Genomic DNA, 16,760 nt, shown 5'->3' on the forward strand with positions numbered 1-16,760 from the left:
GTGCTTCCTCACTCTCAGTCTGCCTGTCTGAAGTTATTCCTTCTACCTATTTTCTAGAGCTGACACAGTTGCATGGTTCATCATTCAGTAAATAGACTGGTGCAGAAAAAAAGGCATTTAAGGTTCATGGTTCATGGTTTATGGCTGGAGCCATAAAAGTTTTTAGAAACAATTATTAGCATGCTCTCCCTATTGTGACAACAAATGCAAATGCATTACATGAAACTGACACTTACATTCATAGATTATCACAATATAACATAATCACATATCAGAAACACAGCAGTTGTATTAAGTTGGTACATCTTTATATCTGCCTTATGAATGGAATATTTAAGGCGACGCTAAACTTTCTGTGTTTAAATTTTTATCATTGTTCAGTGACACTTACCCAGGAAGTGTCTGGTTTTTGGATGAAAACAGGTGGATGGAGAGTTGTGCACAAGAGTCTGGGTTAACAGAATGCTTTGTTTCTACAGTGTAGTGTATACATTTTCCCCATATATTTTAAGTTAACTGATGCGCATCTACATCTGAGTAAAATTATGGAAAGAAATTAATAGGAGAGCTGCAAAAAAGATTGGTTGATGGGAAAAAAACAAAAATACATTGTGGAACCGAGGCTTTCCCGGAATAGTGTCTGTTTACAATAATAATATTAATCACCAGCATCATTATCACCCATACAGCTTTACCAGCTCTACATTGGTATTCTTGAATGCACATTTTTGTTACTATGGTGATCAGGCACCCACCACAACTGAGGAGCTATCATTCCTGAGGGAGAAACAAAAGGTCTGTGCCAAATTCACATATGTGCAAGTGATCACCCAGAGACATGGTCAACTCTATCACGAAATGACTCTAAGACAGGTTATGTAAGCCTGCAGTTTGCTGGTGGAGACAGAGCTTTTTGTTTCTCACTCCACTGAACTGGGGAAATGCTTTGGGAGAGCATGACGCAGTGCCTCCACCATCTATCTTTCTCCCCCTCATCCTCTGTCTTGTCTATATTTAATGCTTATAGATTCTATTTATCTCCTTACAGCCATCGTGGCATTTTAGGAGGTCTCTACCCTACAGTATATCTCTACCCTAAATGTCACACATTAAAAAAAAAAAAAAAAGGAAGACCATAGCTTTCGTGACTTGAGGCAGTTGTTCGCACAATCTTGTTTAGATCCCAGGGGAGGAGCACTTTACTCACAAAGTGGCAGAGTAAAAATAGCAGCACAGTGCTAGCCACACTGTCAAAAAGAGTAGATATGTGCAGGATATTAGTAATTACATTTTAATTATAAACAGTAATAAGGGAATAAAAACAGTGTCAGCATAGTGTCAACACACTGACTCAGTTTTGCATTTTTGTCAGAATTTGTCACCATGATACTCTTTTGAGGAGCCTTTATTTGTGGCTCTGACTGAGTAAAACAATGTGCTGTAGTATACATGTAGGTATGTAAGTACAGAAGTATCAGCAAAATTTGATTTAAGTCAAAAGTATCAAAAATACTGTCTGTGGACTTTTTAGATTGTCAGTAATGGATCTAGTTCTTAAGCTTGGTAGTTTCATACAGTGGTTTACAACCTATGTGTTGGAGCCTTTTCTAAAATGGTCACAAGATATGTTTGAAGGGCTGTGAGATTATTAATGGGAAACAAAAGCAGGAGAAGCAAAGTGCTGCTACATAAATCTGTTTTTGTATTTTGACCTTTCTTTAATCTTTACTTTTTTTGGGGAAATACTGAATAATTTTACCTCTTTTGGTCACAAACAGGTATTACTGCATCTGAGAAGTTTGAAGCAGAATATCTTTTGTTAGAGCACTAACAACTTATAGACTTGTACCTGAAAAGTGACAGTTATTAACTGATGATTTGTTTGTATCTCTCTGAAATGTTGTAGAGTGGAAGTATTGCGCTGCAAGAAATGGAAATCAAGCAAAGTACAAGTACATTCAAACCATACTGAAGTATAATACTTCAGTATATGTACTTAATTACGCCACAGCTGCAAAACACCATGTGAGCCCAGATAGTAACTCACAGGCAATTCTCATTTGCTCATTCATCCAGCTACTCAGTGTAACCATGTCTGGCCCCTAGAAACCATTAGCAGACATGATGGTGTCAGCACACATATAACCTGGATAATTCACTGGTCTAATTTCTGCATCACCTCTGGAGTCCTCTAATTATGGCACAGTCACAAGCCTGCATATCATATCATGAAGCATATTATATCACCTCCCATGAACATGATTCCTAAAAACATGTAACTCCTAATGTATACTGGTATTCATTTGTGATGCTTACTGCTGTCTCCATGACAAAAATAAATGAGTAAAAAAAGTTTGGTTTATCATAATGTGAAACTTAAGCAGCTAAGATAAGCAGCTTTAAAAAAATCATGTTGGCAGCAATACCCAGCCACATTTGAGGCTACATCAGTAGAAAAGCCAAAGGAGGTGAGGAGAGAGACAAAAAAAAAAAAAAAAGAAAGCTAAATTATATGAAAAATTCAAGTGTCCATGGTGATATGAAGATATTAATAGATGAACTGACAAGAAACGCTTTGGCATTTGTTTGGGGAAAGTACTGTTGCCATAGTGAAGCTGATTCCTTGAAGAAACAACAAGAAGTAAAATAAACTACATGTTTTTAGCAATATTAACTTGCTCAGTTTTGAAAGTTATACTCAGTATTCATTTATTCATTCATTCATTCGCATAATCCCTGTGAGTGAAGCCTCAGATTTTCCATTTCCTCAGGGCCGACTGTTGAGTGCTGTCAGCATGAAAAAACAGCTGTTGGGTGCAGGCAGCCTCACAGGCAGCTGACCCCTGCAGCAGCAGCAGCAGCACTGCGATGCCTCCCACATTCAGACGTTGAGCCCTCCCACGCCTCCGCACCGAGCATGCTCAGACAAACCTGCTTCTGGATTTTCAGACAGGAGTTTAGAAGTCATCTGCACATGGAAGGATGAGAAGTGACAAGAACAGTGGGAGGCCACTGAGCTGAGATATCTGGCAGCGCAAGGCAGCGCCGACAGCTGTTTTATTACTAGACCCACGTATAAACTCACACCCACACACAAAAACGCACATGGGAACATGTTTTGGCTGTAACACAAAAGCTTTTGATGATCATTTTTAAGTACAGAAGACCGAGATAAGTTCAGATCAGGTTTAAGAATGTTGGTATCAAAAGAGCACCATGAATGCCTGGTAAGCAAGTCATTGTTTGGTGGTTGTCAACAAATGCAAATCTGTGGAAGCTACTAATTACAGTTTTTCACATATTGCAATACATTTGTCCATTTTAAAGTCACATTTTCAAAACAATTAACACACAGGCTGAAACAGAGGCTGACTGGCCAAAACATTCTGTCTGCAAAACGCTCCACAAGAAATTAAAAACACACAACAAACAACAGCAAACATTTCCTTCAACACATCTTGACAACAAAATACAAAACCAAGCAACAATATGAACCAGTTCAACCTTAATTTGTGTTATATGACTATGCCATTTGTTGATACCTTATATAGTTTTGTATAGGTGCCAAGAATGCAAGCATCACAGCATGAAGAAGACACAAGAAATAACAAACCCTGCTGCACTTTTTTTTGTAAGAAATGTAAGAAAAACATGTAAGTACAAACCAGAGAAATCTGGACATTCACTGTGATACAGCTTTTGTACTGTATTCTTCACCAAGTGTCAACATTTCTTCTTACATACTTTTCAAATTTTGAATACTGTCAGCTGTGAATAGATGTTCTCTATTCTTTTGACACAGTTCATCCAGTAGAGCTGCTGAGTTTTTCTATGGGATTTGTGCTAAATGTTGTGAAAACAGTTTTGAAAAATGTGTGAAGCCAATGAAAAGGTGTTATCACATTTGCAAGAGAGGACTTCTGCTGTGCTAAGAAGGTGATGACGAAGTGGATCCCAGTTTCAGTGAGCATATCTTAGCTGTCAAGAAAAACTGTAACATCAAGCAAAGTAGAGGTGAGGTTTATCTGCAATATACAGCTATTAGGTCTGCAACCTTTTTTCATACCAGATTTTATGGCTTATCTGTCCATTAGTTAAGAGATAGTTAATAGACGTTTTACTCAAAACCACAAATCAGCCTCATGGTTGCGCTACATTAAAAGTCATAACACTAAAGTCATAAAGAGTCATTGCGTGAGAACCATAAATGTCTCAGTCCATCCAGTAGTTGGACTACAGAGATATTTCAGTCCCTAAATCACAGCACAAAGCAACCAGTGATGACACAAGTCAGTCAAGTAAAATTCTGCAAAACTTAAGGATCACTTCATCACTACAAAACAAGACAAAGCCTTTGTTGCAGCTGGCATTTATGTGGCTACAATAACTGACAAAATGACAAACACAAGGACTGTTAAGACTTTGTTGCAGCAGAGTTAAAGGTTTAGATATTGTACATCACAGACTTTTAAGCTCAAAGACAAATAAATCTGCAGATAAGAAATGAGACTCAACAGTTCTTTTGTATGCTTGTGTTCAGTCTGACCACCTGGTAAACCGCCACAAAACACACTTCCAGTGCAGTCTGCAGAAGAAATTTGTTCAATTATCCATGGTAACTGCTGCCCTGTTCAGGTCCACTGGGTACAATTAGGACGTATGACTTAACAAACACCAGCCAGCACTCCAATCAAACACAATGGCAGCATTCACCGCCTGACAGTGCAGGCTCAAACGGCTGTTTAGAGAAACCAGAAAGGGAATCTTTTTTAGGCTTCTCACCTCACCGCCCACCTCACCTCCTACTCAGTTGCATAATGTACAAGGTTATTTGAACACTTTTATCACTTTCCTATGACAATAAGTAAATAGATGCATAGATTAAAAAAAAATTTTTTTTAAAACTACTGAGATAAATCCAAGTGGATTTTAAGTCCAAATGAGTCTAATTCTAAGTCTAAGTCCAAGTCTAAATTCTAAAAATCCAAAATATTGAACTAATTTTCTCAGAGAATGAAGTCACCACCTTATTTTCTTTTATCAGTCATTTCCTTTAAAAGTCTTTTCCCTGTTGTACTTGATCTATGAACTAAGGAGAGTCCTATTCCCAAATCTCAAAGCTGCCTCTCTATTAATCTATTCAACAGTTACATTTCTAAGGTTGTTGTTGTTTGTTTTTTTGACTTGACTTGACTTGACTAATTTCTAACAGATCATATAGGCTTCTTAAACTCTAAGTCCGACCCTATGAGGACATACTGCTACAATGATGAGTGTTATCCAAAACATTATTTCAGAGGGTCTTACCAGGTTCCCCTGTGCTATAATCCCATTTGAGTAATCCATCATTGGCAACAGGATTTCTTGTCTTGAGGCCATGCATGCTACATGGAGTAAGAAAAAGGCCTTGAGAAGTATACATTTCTGAGAATCAGGTCTGCAGGGTGAAAACATGTTTTATACTGCCATCTGGTGGATATACACTGTTTAGCCAGAATGGGTCAAATACCATTGTGTTCTCATTGACAATAGCTGCAGTAAGCCTCATGGGGACACCACAGGCTTGGCTACATGTCTCTGTGAGCGCACTCACTGAAGAATGTGCATGTGTACACTCACAGCCAGGCTGAACTTATTTAGATCCATGAGTGCTACCTATATGAAAAGGCAGCAGTCTCAACATCGTCAGATTAACCCACTAGGGGGCCCTGGGGCAGAAATTAGCTGCAGGCCTCAACTGACCCTTTGTTTGTTAATTTTGATGTGGAACCTCTCTACTCTAAATGACAGATCGACAAGACAGGAGCACCAAAAACAAACTAACTGCACCCAGTGCTCTGTGGTCCCTCGGGCTCAGAAAGTTGCTCGTTCTGCCTTGTTAGCAATCTAGCCCAAAGTTTCACCTCCTCTGCACTGTTCCATTTCACAAAAAGCAGTTGACGAAATTGCTACAATGGCTTCTTTAGATGCAGGGGAGCTTCACTTACACTCCTCTGGTTCAGCAGTTAGTGTGCCACTGTTTCAGTTAACTGGTTGGCAGCAGTGAGCTTTTTGTCAGTGATTTCTTTGTCCCTGTGTTCAATTCAGCATACTTGAACGTACCTACTCATCCCTTTGAAGGTGGAAAGTAAACCATGCTCATCATGACTGTTTCCCCCATTTTCATAATAAATTTCTTGTCCCTTTTCATTCCCAGATCCTAAGGTAGTGTAGGCCAGCATTCAAAACCAATACAAATATGAATAAATCTTTAACTTTGAGCTATCATAGCAAAATCAATCTTTTTTTATATACTCACTCTGGTCTTATTGGGCCTTCTACATGTTAAGGTAGCTAATATGGACATATACAAAAATGATTGTTATTAAACCCAGTTAGGGTTAGGATTAGGGTTTTATATGTTATACGGTTTGGGCTTGAACAGACTTATATTGTTTGGTTTGTTAGCTACATAGTGGTATTATTGGGGTCATTTAGGCCTCATGAACAAACTAACTCCAATGACAGGAATCCACACAGTCTTAGTTGGGATTTTAGATGCTAGTGCTGTGTAAAGGTGTTGTCAAAAGCAATCATATAGAGCATGTTAAAACCTATTTTCTGCAGTGGATATCAGAAATATGTTATCAGTATATATTGCTTATATTGTATACAAGAAATTCTTAAGAAAATGTGAGTATAAAGCTGATTAGACAAAGTGAAGTATGTTTTTTGAGCTGTTAAAGATGACCCAGTAGGATTAAAATGAAGTATTAGCTTACACAAGTTTGCAAATGTTTAATCAAGGCGTGAATAAAGTTCTTTCTATGGATGTTAAGTAAGCAATGAACAAGACCGTCTGTTTATCTGACTCAAGCAAACTCTGTAGAGAGAGAGACATGACTGTTGTGTTCTGTTTTAGTGTGTTACATTGTTATTGGAACATAGCATGTTGTAATGTTGTGATGTTGTTTCTTACTTCATACTATCATATTATAATCATGCTCATTACAGTATCAAACCTCTCCCTATTTGTCTGCCTGCTCTCGTGCTTTTCATGCACTTCATCTCAAAGAAAAGAGAATTTTCTTTGCAGTACAGAAATGGCAATTCCTGTTGTTGGATTATTTATTAAAGCACTGTAAACATAGTACCTACATCAGTTGAAATGTATATGTTCCATTAACATGAATAAATTATTGTTCACACTCACCAGAAAAATAATAACACAGTTAATGACACTGAGATAAAATGCTGCTCTTTGCTCAGAAGGTGGGATTCTATTTATTTTTGTGCAAGAGAAATGTGACGTAGGAAATGATCATGTAAGAGTAAACTAAGATAACCACAATGAAAATGAGATACTCAGCCTCCGAGATCACAGAAGGCAGTCTGGTCCCCAGGCCTTATATAAATAATGAGACAAGCACAATATTGGATTATCACACTTAAAACATGTGATGACGCACACTCCATGACACTATTGTAGGTCTGTATATCTGTTCATTGTCAGTTTTAACATAATTCAAAAGCACATTCTCTGTCTCATAATGCATTATAGCAGTTAAAGCAGCTCTAGCACATGGCATGATTATCTTGGGTTGGTGATAACCACTGGTAGATCCTGTTATTTTTGCATTATTCCTTTGTTCTTTATTTTTCTGGGGTTCAGTCCAGGTCCAGTCACAGCACACTATTTATCATCAAACATTTACAGAGTGGTCGATAAGGCTAGAAAAGCGCTATAAGTGTGTGTGTGTATAAGTGATATGATCCAAGTGGGTATAGCCCATTCATGAATGAGACTTGCCATTACAAATTAATTTTAAACCAGAACTTGTGGCAAAGATTTTTATACTCCCTGGTCAAGTTAGTCGATTTTTTAAATATAGCACCAATTTACATCAGGGGTTATCTCAGGGCACTTTTCACATGGAGCAGGTCTAGACCCAAAAGTTTCCACCACGAGCAAGCACAAGGCAACAGTGGCACGGAATGTGTTTTTGTGTTAGTCATGCATATGTTATATCTGGAATACATTATATGCATTATTATTAGTAATTTATGTTTTCATATACAATACACAGGTAGATAACTTTCAGAACTTTCAGGACACAGATATTTTGTTTTTTTATTTTGGCACATTTTAAACTATCATTTTATAACATTTTTAAAGGGAACATTCTTCTATAATTCACCATGACATGGGCATACAAACAAAAAAGATGTCAAGGACATTGTAGGCCCTCACCTCTCAGTCTAGAGTGGCAGTAGTTGTTAGCACTGATGTGTAGAACATAGTTGCATAATGAATAAATTTAAGCTTTGATGGAAGAATCATTGTTCAATTGTAAATAATTCATTACCAATTATTAAATTATCTTACTAGTACTTTTTTATTCCTATTCATTAATGTTATTATTTTAAGGCCTACCTATCACAGTATTTTAATTATTATTTCAAGAGTTCAATATGAAGTTTCAAGCCATCAGGCAATTAGTTTAGCATAGAGACAACAATTTGTTGTAGGGAAATATGTGGTACACTTATCTCTTTGCCAGGGGTAGTGACCTCCTGGAGTCTTGTTACTATGACATCACAAACCAGCAGAGACTCCAGGAAGTCACTTTGCCAACTGAGATGTGATTTTTAACTAAACATTAGTTACAGCAGCATGTAAACATCCCATTTCTTTTACTTTGTTTTTCCACGTCTGCACAAAGTCAGACTTGATACATGTAAATAAAACGTCTAATAGAGGCTCCTCCAACGAGTTTTGTAGAGGCAACTGTTTATGCGGTTGCACATGCACCACTTAAACTCTGAACTCTGTACTGAACATGACTGGGAACGGCATCACAAATTCACCCTCAGTTCAGAGGACTCAGCTGCATTTAATGCTATCTATTAATGCCCTTGCATATGTCGCTGTGCAGCTGCTGGCTTGATCACTTCCAGTTTCAGACATTATATCAGTGAATAATAACGTCTCCTCCTCAGCAGCATCCTCTCTTCTGCAGAGTGGAGGCAAGTTATCAATTCATCCTGAAGGAATTTCATTCCCTTTCCCTGCCTCAGATTATCAGCCTACTTCATCTACCATCGACAGCACCAGGGCTCACATTAAACTTTAATTAGAATCACATTCAGCCTGCCCTGCCTTGTCACTGACAATGCTTGAGAACCATTTCCATCTGCACTTTGCCACATACTTATGCAGCACAGTATCTGCCACATACTGATATGCAAAAGTTGAATTTCAAGAGTGAAATGTCTGTATAAAATCATTTAATAATTATGTTTTATTCAATTATAAATGGATACAAAAGATTTAGGAACTAGTGAGCATAAAGTAAATGTAAATGACAAAAGCTTACATAAATACACTCGTTAAATAAATAAAAGCTTTTATTATTCTGCCTCATGCATGAAATTATTACATTTATAGATTAGTGTGTAAAATGGAACTAAAAGCAATAACATTTTACCCTCCATGTCTCTCAATGCTTTCTCTCACACCTGTCTTTGAACTGTACACTGACATGTGCTGTGGAAGCTAAAAGCTTTTCATAGCTTATCCCACTGATCAAGACTTCAATATTAACTCTAGTGCTTTAAAAAATGGTTCATCTACATTTTATTTTGATGCACAAGTGTGGTAGGCATGTGTGTTACTTCAGTTTATGCTCTTTGTTATTTCAACACATTTATACTCTCATCGTTTATCATTGCTCTGATTTCTTTGCATGACAGTAATCCTGGTAACATGTACATGAATATAATAAAGTTGTAATGAGGGTGTCATGGATAGAGAGTTGGCTTCATTTACTTGTTGCAGTGCCTGTCCATTAGACACAAGTCTTAGAATGGTCCAACTTCAGGAGCAGCGTTACCATATATCATGTGAGTTCATCAGTGCAACTGGTGTTCACCCAAAAATAATAAAAACAGCTGTGATAAAATGATGTTTTGTCTAGTTGCAGTTAATCTGTTGAAATGTCCAGGAAGTCTTTCAGGTCATCCTGTTTTGCTCCAGTCAAACATACACATATTGTACATATCACTTCAACTTGCTGGACACTTATTCACTTTCACTGGCAGAGTCAATGGGAGAAAAAATAAACAATTTGCAAACTTTTAACCACCCGCGTCTCTGTGCAGCATGCCAGGAAACCTATTGAGTCATCTATTCATTCCACTCAGCTGTGCCCTGTCTGCTCTTTGATTTCCATTGTTGTATGCTTTTTACATGTTCTAATAACTAGACGTTTCAGTACTGTGGGTTTTATTCATTATGAAATATGAGGTTATGAGGAAAACAATTAATTAATTAAGGACATGGACTTTTTATTTTGCTTTTTCTAGCCAATACACTAACAAAAAAGTTATGCAACATTCACAATGTTGTGCCTTGAGTTTTACACAAATTGTGTCATCTTTGGCACTATACACTAAACATCTAACTGATACTGTAAATGGTTAGCTAATCTGGTACTGTGAGTGCCGGAGTAAGTTTGTAATTACAGTGCTTTCCCGCAAGTCCACAGTCCAGTACATCCACAGCATTTCACCTTGGCTCATCAGGGATACCATTTCTCTCAGGTGGAGCAAGGCGCTTCCCCTCAGTTTGTTGCTTAACTTGTTTCCCAGACTGCAGGGAAACCCTTTGTCCATTAGTAAAGGTCAATCTCTTATGCACAGATGCACGGGTAAACAGTAGTTTTCTGCAAGATGGCCTTGCGCAGCGAAGCAGCTCTCCGTAGGCCTTGCGGAAGTCCCTGTTGAAGGCTGGATACAGGATGGGGTTCAGGGCTGAATTAAAATAGCCCAGCCACAGGACCACAGAGTGAAGTGTGTTAGGAGGGTTTGTCTTTTCCTTTATGCCCATACAGGTGAAGAATGTGAAGTAGGGGAACCAGCAGATGACAAAGGCCCCCAGTACAGCTGCCAGGGTTGCTGTGGCTTTGTGCTCGCGGGCTACAGCTGTAGTTGTGGCTAGGCGAGCAAATGAGGGTGTGGCAGCACGAATACGCCGCACCTGAAAAGATTGGTCAAGAAAAGGTTTGAGTACCAGAGGATGCAGGAAATGAGATGAGCTCACTCAATGATCTGATGAAAAATGATTTAAATTAGCAATACATTACAAACAAATATGACTTTGTAAAACAAATTTTAATGTTTTAATGTGTTGCAAATATTTGTTTCCATTTAATTGCAGATCACTAATTTGAAATCAGATTTTGTCTTGATGAAAAGAGGAGCCTCAGATGGATGCAAAAAGTAGTTATGACCTTTTATATCCCACCTCAGCATGTTTTACAAAATGATAATAAACACTGACCTGCTCTCGTGCCACTCTGAATATGCAAAGATACATCCCACACATAAGCAGCAGAGGCAGGTAAAATGTGCCAAAGGCATAAATTAGAATATAGTTGTTATTCCATTCAAACTGGCAGTAGCGTCCCTCTTTGTCCTCATCCCCTATGCCCCAGTCCAAGTGCTGCACTCTGTAGTCCACTGTGTTCCAACCCAGGTGGATGGGCACAAAGGACACAGCCAATGACAAGGCCCAGATGGCGATCATGGCCAGTGTCACCCTCAGAGGGGTAACTCTCCGGGGGTAACTAAGGGGGGCTGAAATGGCCAGGTATCGGTCCACGCTGATAGCCAGCAGGGTCAGGATGGAGGATGTACACAGCATGACATCCAGTGAGATGTAGATGTTACACAGGGTTCCACCGAGGGGCCATTTCCCGCTGCGCAGCTCCACGGTGGCAGACAAGGGCAGCACCAGAAGGCCTAGCAGGAAATCTGTCACTGCCAGTGACACCACGAAGCAATTAGCGATGCGCCACAGTCGACGGCTGAGCCCCACGGCCAAACAAACCAGCACGTTCCCACCAATGGTCACGACGATAAAAGACACCAGGACAAGCCAGCGGAGAGCTGTGGAGATCATGGTAGTCCTGTTCCTCAGGCACTAGGTCACTGAAACAGTGCTGCTGTTTGTATCCCTTTAGGAAATCTAGAAACTGGCTCATCCACTTTCTCAGCTATTGCCAGTTCACTTTTCCATCACACAGTCTTTCCCACAGCTCCTGTGTATGAAGGTAATCAGGTTCAGAAGTAGATCACTGAGTGGAAAGCACTTCCCAGCCATCTGTTTTTGCACTATGCCACTGCCATTGAAATCTGAGGTATATACTGTATATCCCTGGAGAAGAACAAGAACAACTGTCAATATTGTCACTATATAAATGACATTTTATTACCTGTGTATTTCAAAAGTAAAACATGTTCACCCTGCTGCCATTTAATGGAATAGTCTGACTGCAGGTCAAGTTAGCATAAATGGTCACTGAAAGTAGGACATAGCTTTCTGTCACAGAGTTCAACAGGTTAATGTACACATATCTTGATTTGGCATTCAAAATAACATTAGGGAACTGTTGTCTCCGTATGTAGTAAATAAGTAGTTATGTAAAATAGCAAAGTGTGTAATATAGTGCATAGACTACATACAATGCATAGACTAGAAATGGCTCTATTAAAATTAACTCCCCAGTCACAATGGTGAATATATACTGACACCTGAACCAGAACCCATGTGAGTATTACAGTAACAGTACAACTTGAGAGTGTAATGCAGTATTTTTACTGACATCAGCAATCACACTGTTAACATCATGTTCCACTCTCTTATGTACATACTGCCTTACCTATCTTAACTCTATAAAGTCGCATACACCCACAAGTTAAACATAACAATATCCTCAATCCAGCAGTGATGTTCTTGCACTTTTGGTTTATTTACCACATCAGCTGTCTGTCTTTTCCATTTGGTATTAAACATACAATCTTTCTACATGTTAAAACGAAAAAAATTAAAGTTAAAAATTAAACATGCTATTAAACAACTTTCTTGAAGGACTTTGGTAATAACTGAATAGGAATACATATCTAGTAAAAGACCTGGATGATCTACAGCACAGAGTGATAAAGAGAATGTGCCTTTGTATAAACATGTGTTGGGACCGGAGAGCTGGTCCCTATAGAGACAAGAAAATTTACTACCGAGAGAAACCATTTGCTAAAAGTGCAGGCTGCACTATATTGTGCATCACTGTCAGGCTAATACCAGACAAGATCTTAAAAACAATCATAATACATTGTGTCACGGAGGAGTAAAGTAAACAAATCCAAACTCTTTAAGCACTGGATGACTCAACCAAACTCATGAGTCTAAAACAAGAAAAAGACTCCTGTGTAAACACATCCATAGCATCAGACACAAACTAGTTTCATCGATCAGTGATGGTTTTTCATCCACAAATGTCACTTAAAGCTTTTTGTTCCATTTCCCTTCCCTTACCTCAAACTAGATCAACAAACTTCCTCTGTTTTTCTATGATGTGCTCTCTCAAAGCCCCAGCTGTCTGCCTTGCAGTGAGGCTCAGTTAATATTGATTAATGCAAATTTAATAATAAACAAGCTAAACCAATTCACCGTAAGCGCTAATATATTACAATGATGTCAGTCTAAAATGGTTCATATGTTGCCCTTGCATCACCTGCGAGCTATGTTTCCTGTGTTTATTAGTAAGTAAAACAAATGCTTAAACCATTGTGGTCATATAGAACTGAGTTTGTTTGACAGTGCATACATACTTTATGTTTGGTAGTGATGTTTTTAATTTGCTATCTGCTTCTTTATTACAGGAAGGCCATCTCATCATCTACTCCCATAAAAACAGATGGCAAATCGTTTAATTAAGGTTTCACAGATCAAAGCAGAGATGACTTTTATAACAACAGACTGATAGTAACATTGATGGTACCATATTTGAGAGGCTTAATCACATGAATAGATTGACAGATGTAAATATCATCTATTGTTATTATACACTACTATAGTGATTCAGATCTAGAATACAACCACATTTGACTTTAAACTATATGCAAGCAGGTACCATTTACCTCATTTTATATATTCTTTTTTTAAACTTGTAAAATCAAAATCATCATCATGATCACATGATGTCCACATCTATACAAGCTCTCACATGCCAGTTGCTGACCGAAAACTCTGACCCCTCTGACCTCCTTATGGAAGAGGGGGATTTACAGTAAGCCATTAAGTCAAGATAGTGGCACACATGCAGTATTTAACAGTAGGTATACAGTAGGTATGGTGCACACAGATGATAGCATATCACCAACTCCAGCTTTATGGCATTTCTTTAAAAGTGTTAGAGATAGTACGCTAACTTTGTGGTAACTACAAAAAGCAGGAAGTTTATAAGGAAGTTCCTACAGGAACTGCTTTATCTTTTGTTCTCTGACAATTACTGTGACTCTATTCAGGGTTTTCCCAACACAATATGTATGTATATATATATATATATATATATATATATATATATATTCACAGTAACCAATGTTTCAGCTGTACCCAGCCATTCAGCGGTTGTTTTTTGAGGTTTTGATGTTTTTAATAATGTCAATAGATTTCCCTCAGGGATAAACACCTCTTGTTTCCATGGTGACTTTGTTTGTTCAGCACTGACAGAGTGTAGATCGATCTGTGTCCCCAGTCAACCTGCTTCTCTCATTTGACGCTACAAGAACCAGGCTTCACGGGTCATAAAGAGTCTGAGATTATTTCAAATACAACTCAAATAAAAGCAAATGACCCATGTTTTCCATGTCTCCACTTTCATTTTGCCCTGCTGCCAGTGTGCCACGAGACTGAGGTAACAGGTGAAATGTGACACTATAACACCATGATGAAAGCCTGAGATCATTTTACACTTCATTGCATAATTAATTTGCTTGTTTTACGGACAGTTTAAGATAAGTGACAAAAAAAATCAGCGCTCATTTTCTTCAGTAAATGCATATGTCATATTTTTCTGAGTGGTGTTCAGAGCTACTCAGAGATGAATAAAGGTCGGTCATATGATCCATGTGATGTGAGAGGCTGGTATGTTCTGTATATTGAAACTGTGTCTTCTGTCTTCTCCTAATAGAAACAGCTACTGCACTGAAACCTAAGTTTAAACTATGGCCCTATACAGTACCAGCACTATGTGCATGACTACATACTACAAGTTTTAGCCATACTATATATCAAGATTTATTTTATAGCTGATTTCTATAGGTCAAATGAGCCACTTCAAAGGGTGTTAATTACCAGTTATGAGTTATGTGATAAATGTCATCAGACTTGCATCTGCTCCACACAGCACATTATCTTTTTCTCCATCTAATCTAATTGTGTGACATCATGTTTCTGTATGGCAGCTGTCAGTATGATACAAGTGTATCAGCACACGATGGTCAGAGAACATGAGTCTAAAACATCCCCCATGCATCGAGGAGCAAATTAAGTTTAGCTGGTGAGGTAGATGAGTCAACAGTGTGAGATAACAATGTGGCAAAACATCCGGCCCAGAACAACAGAAGGTGGGTCAACAGTATAGATCAATTATTTAGCAACATGTGAAAACTGAAACCACTAAAAGCAGCATGGTGAAAGCTCTGGCAACATGACATCCAAGGACCAGTTGTAAGATTTGCGTGCAGTGCATTTGTATCTTCTGCTGAGCTCCTTGCACTTTTTTTCAGTCACAAATAGGAGAAAGTTCAAACAGAGAGGCAAAAATCTGAATTGGATTTGGTAACACACAATTATAAGATTTTTGTAATTCACATGTAATCAAACTCAAACAAACACACAAACAAAATGCAAGAAAAGTCCTGACTTACTGACAATCCAACATTATTAACCATGTCAAACATTAAATCCTGGCACCTTCACTAAGGCGAAAACCTGTTTCTCAGACACCAATATGCAGAATGCTTACAGTTAAATCACAAGTTATCTCAAACTCAAAAGTACAATAATGTCTTAATAACATTCAGAAATGCAAGACACATAGCTTCTCATACGGTTTGGCTTGTGCTGCTCATTTGAGACTAAACCTCCCACCTACATGCTTGCCTACATCCTGTGAATGTGTAACCAGAGAAAATGAGACATAAATTAATCTCTAAGCAACACATACATACATTTATAGATGTGTCTGGCTCTTACCACCACACACCAATTCCTGCATGACCCTTCATTTCTGTGACTGGAAATTTGAAAATGTGTTGCAGGTGCTTGCCTGCGGAACCTTCAGACTTACTTCCACATTAAAAACCCCCAAATAAAGGACATTCAAAGTGCCTTGACTCACCTCACATGGTTTGTCTTAACTCTTGTTCAGATCCCAACCTTCTTCAGAGATCCTGAATGTTCTCCTCTGGTTCCTTGAGCCTACTTATGTCTAAACTTATTTCACTCTCTCTCTCTCTCCCTCTTTCTCACGCTCTTTCTCTATCTCCTCCCTCTCTCTCCCCGTCTCTGATCTCATAGACATGTGTAGACAGACACATGCAGCCAAGATATGCACTTATCACTCCCTCTAGTGCATTCATTCATTGATCGCTCTTGAGCATCGTCCCTGTGGTTTTAGCTTAAAAAAATAATTCACCCCAACTTCAGGATAATATACCATATCAAGGGGGTCATGCATACTCGTCCTCATATCATGATGCACAGGGTTAGTGTAGATGGATGTAGGGCAAGATGAAGAAAAGTTGATGATAGAAATATCTCTAATTAAAGCACAGTATTTATTTGTATGTATTATAATTGAAGATATTGTACAGCGTAGATCTCTGGTAATTTGCCGAGCTGTTATTTAGCAGGTGTGACTGAGGCTGATGAAAAT

At 38.4% G+C, this 16,760-nt stretch overlaps 1 protein-coding gene across 1 annotated transcript; it reads right to left on the reverse strand.

The window, feature by feature from the left end:
* Positions 1-10,305: 10,305 nt before the first annotated feature.
* hrh2b (histamine receptor H2b) lies at positions 10,306-16,334 on the reverse strand. The gene is made up of 3 exons (XM_018691004.2): positions 16,224-16,334; positions 11,321-12,196; positions 10,306-11,017 (listed from the first exon to the last, which is right to left on the reverse strand). Exons 2-3 carry the CDS (start codon positions 11,939-11,941, stop codon positions 10,547-10,549), a joined length of 1,092 nt encoding a protein of 363 aa, XP_018546520.1. The 5' UTR covers positions 11,942-12,196; positions 16,224-16,334; the 3' UTR covers positions 10,306-10,546.
* Between the last annotated feature and the right edge of the window lie 426 nt (positions 16,335-16,760).

The sequence above is a fragment of the Lates calcarifer genome, linkage group LG20 (genome assembly GCF_001640805.2).
Source record: "Lates calcarifer isolate ASB-BC8 linkage group LG20, TLL_Latcal_v3, whole genome shotgun sequence".
Classification (NCBI taxonomy): Eukaryota; Metazoa; Chordata; class Actinopteri; family Centropomidae; genus Lates; species Lates calcarifer.

Excerpts from the sequence above, each read along its gene's own strand:
- hrh2b (XM_018691004.2), bottom strand. The coding sequence starts at position 11,941 with ATGATCTCCACAGCTCTCCGCTGGCTTGTCCTGGTGTCTTTTATCGTC. Across the intron at positions 11,018-11,320 it reads TCAGAGTGGCACGAGAGCAG|GTGCGGCGTATTCGTGCTGC; the intron begins GTCAGTGTTTAT and ends CAATCTTTTCAG.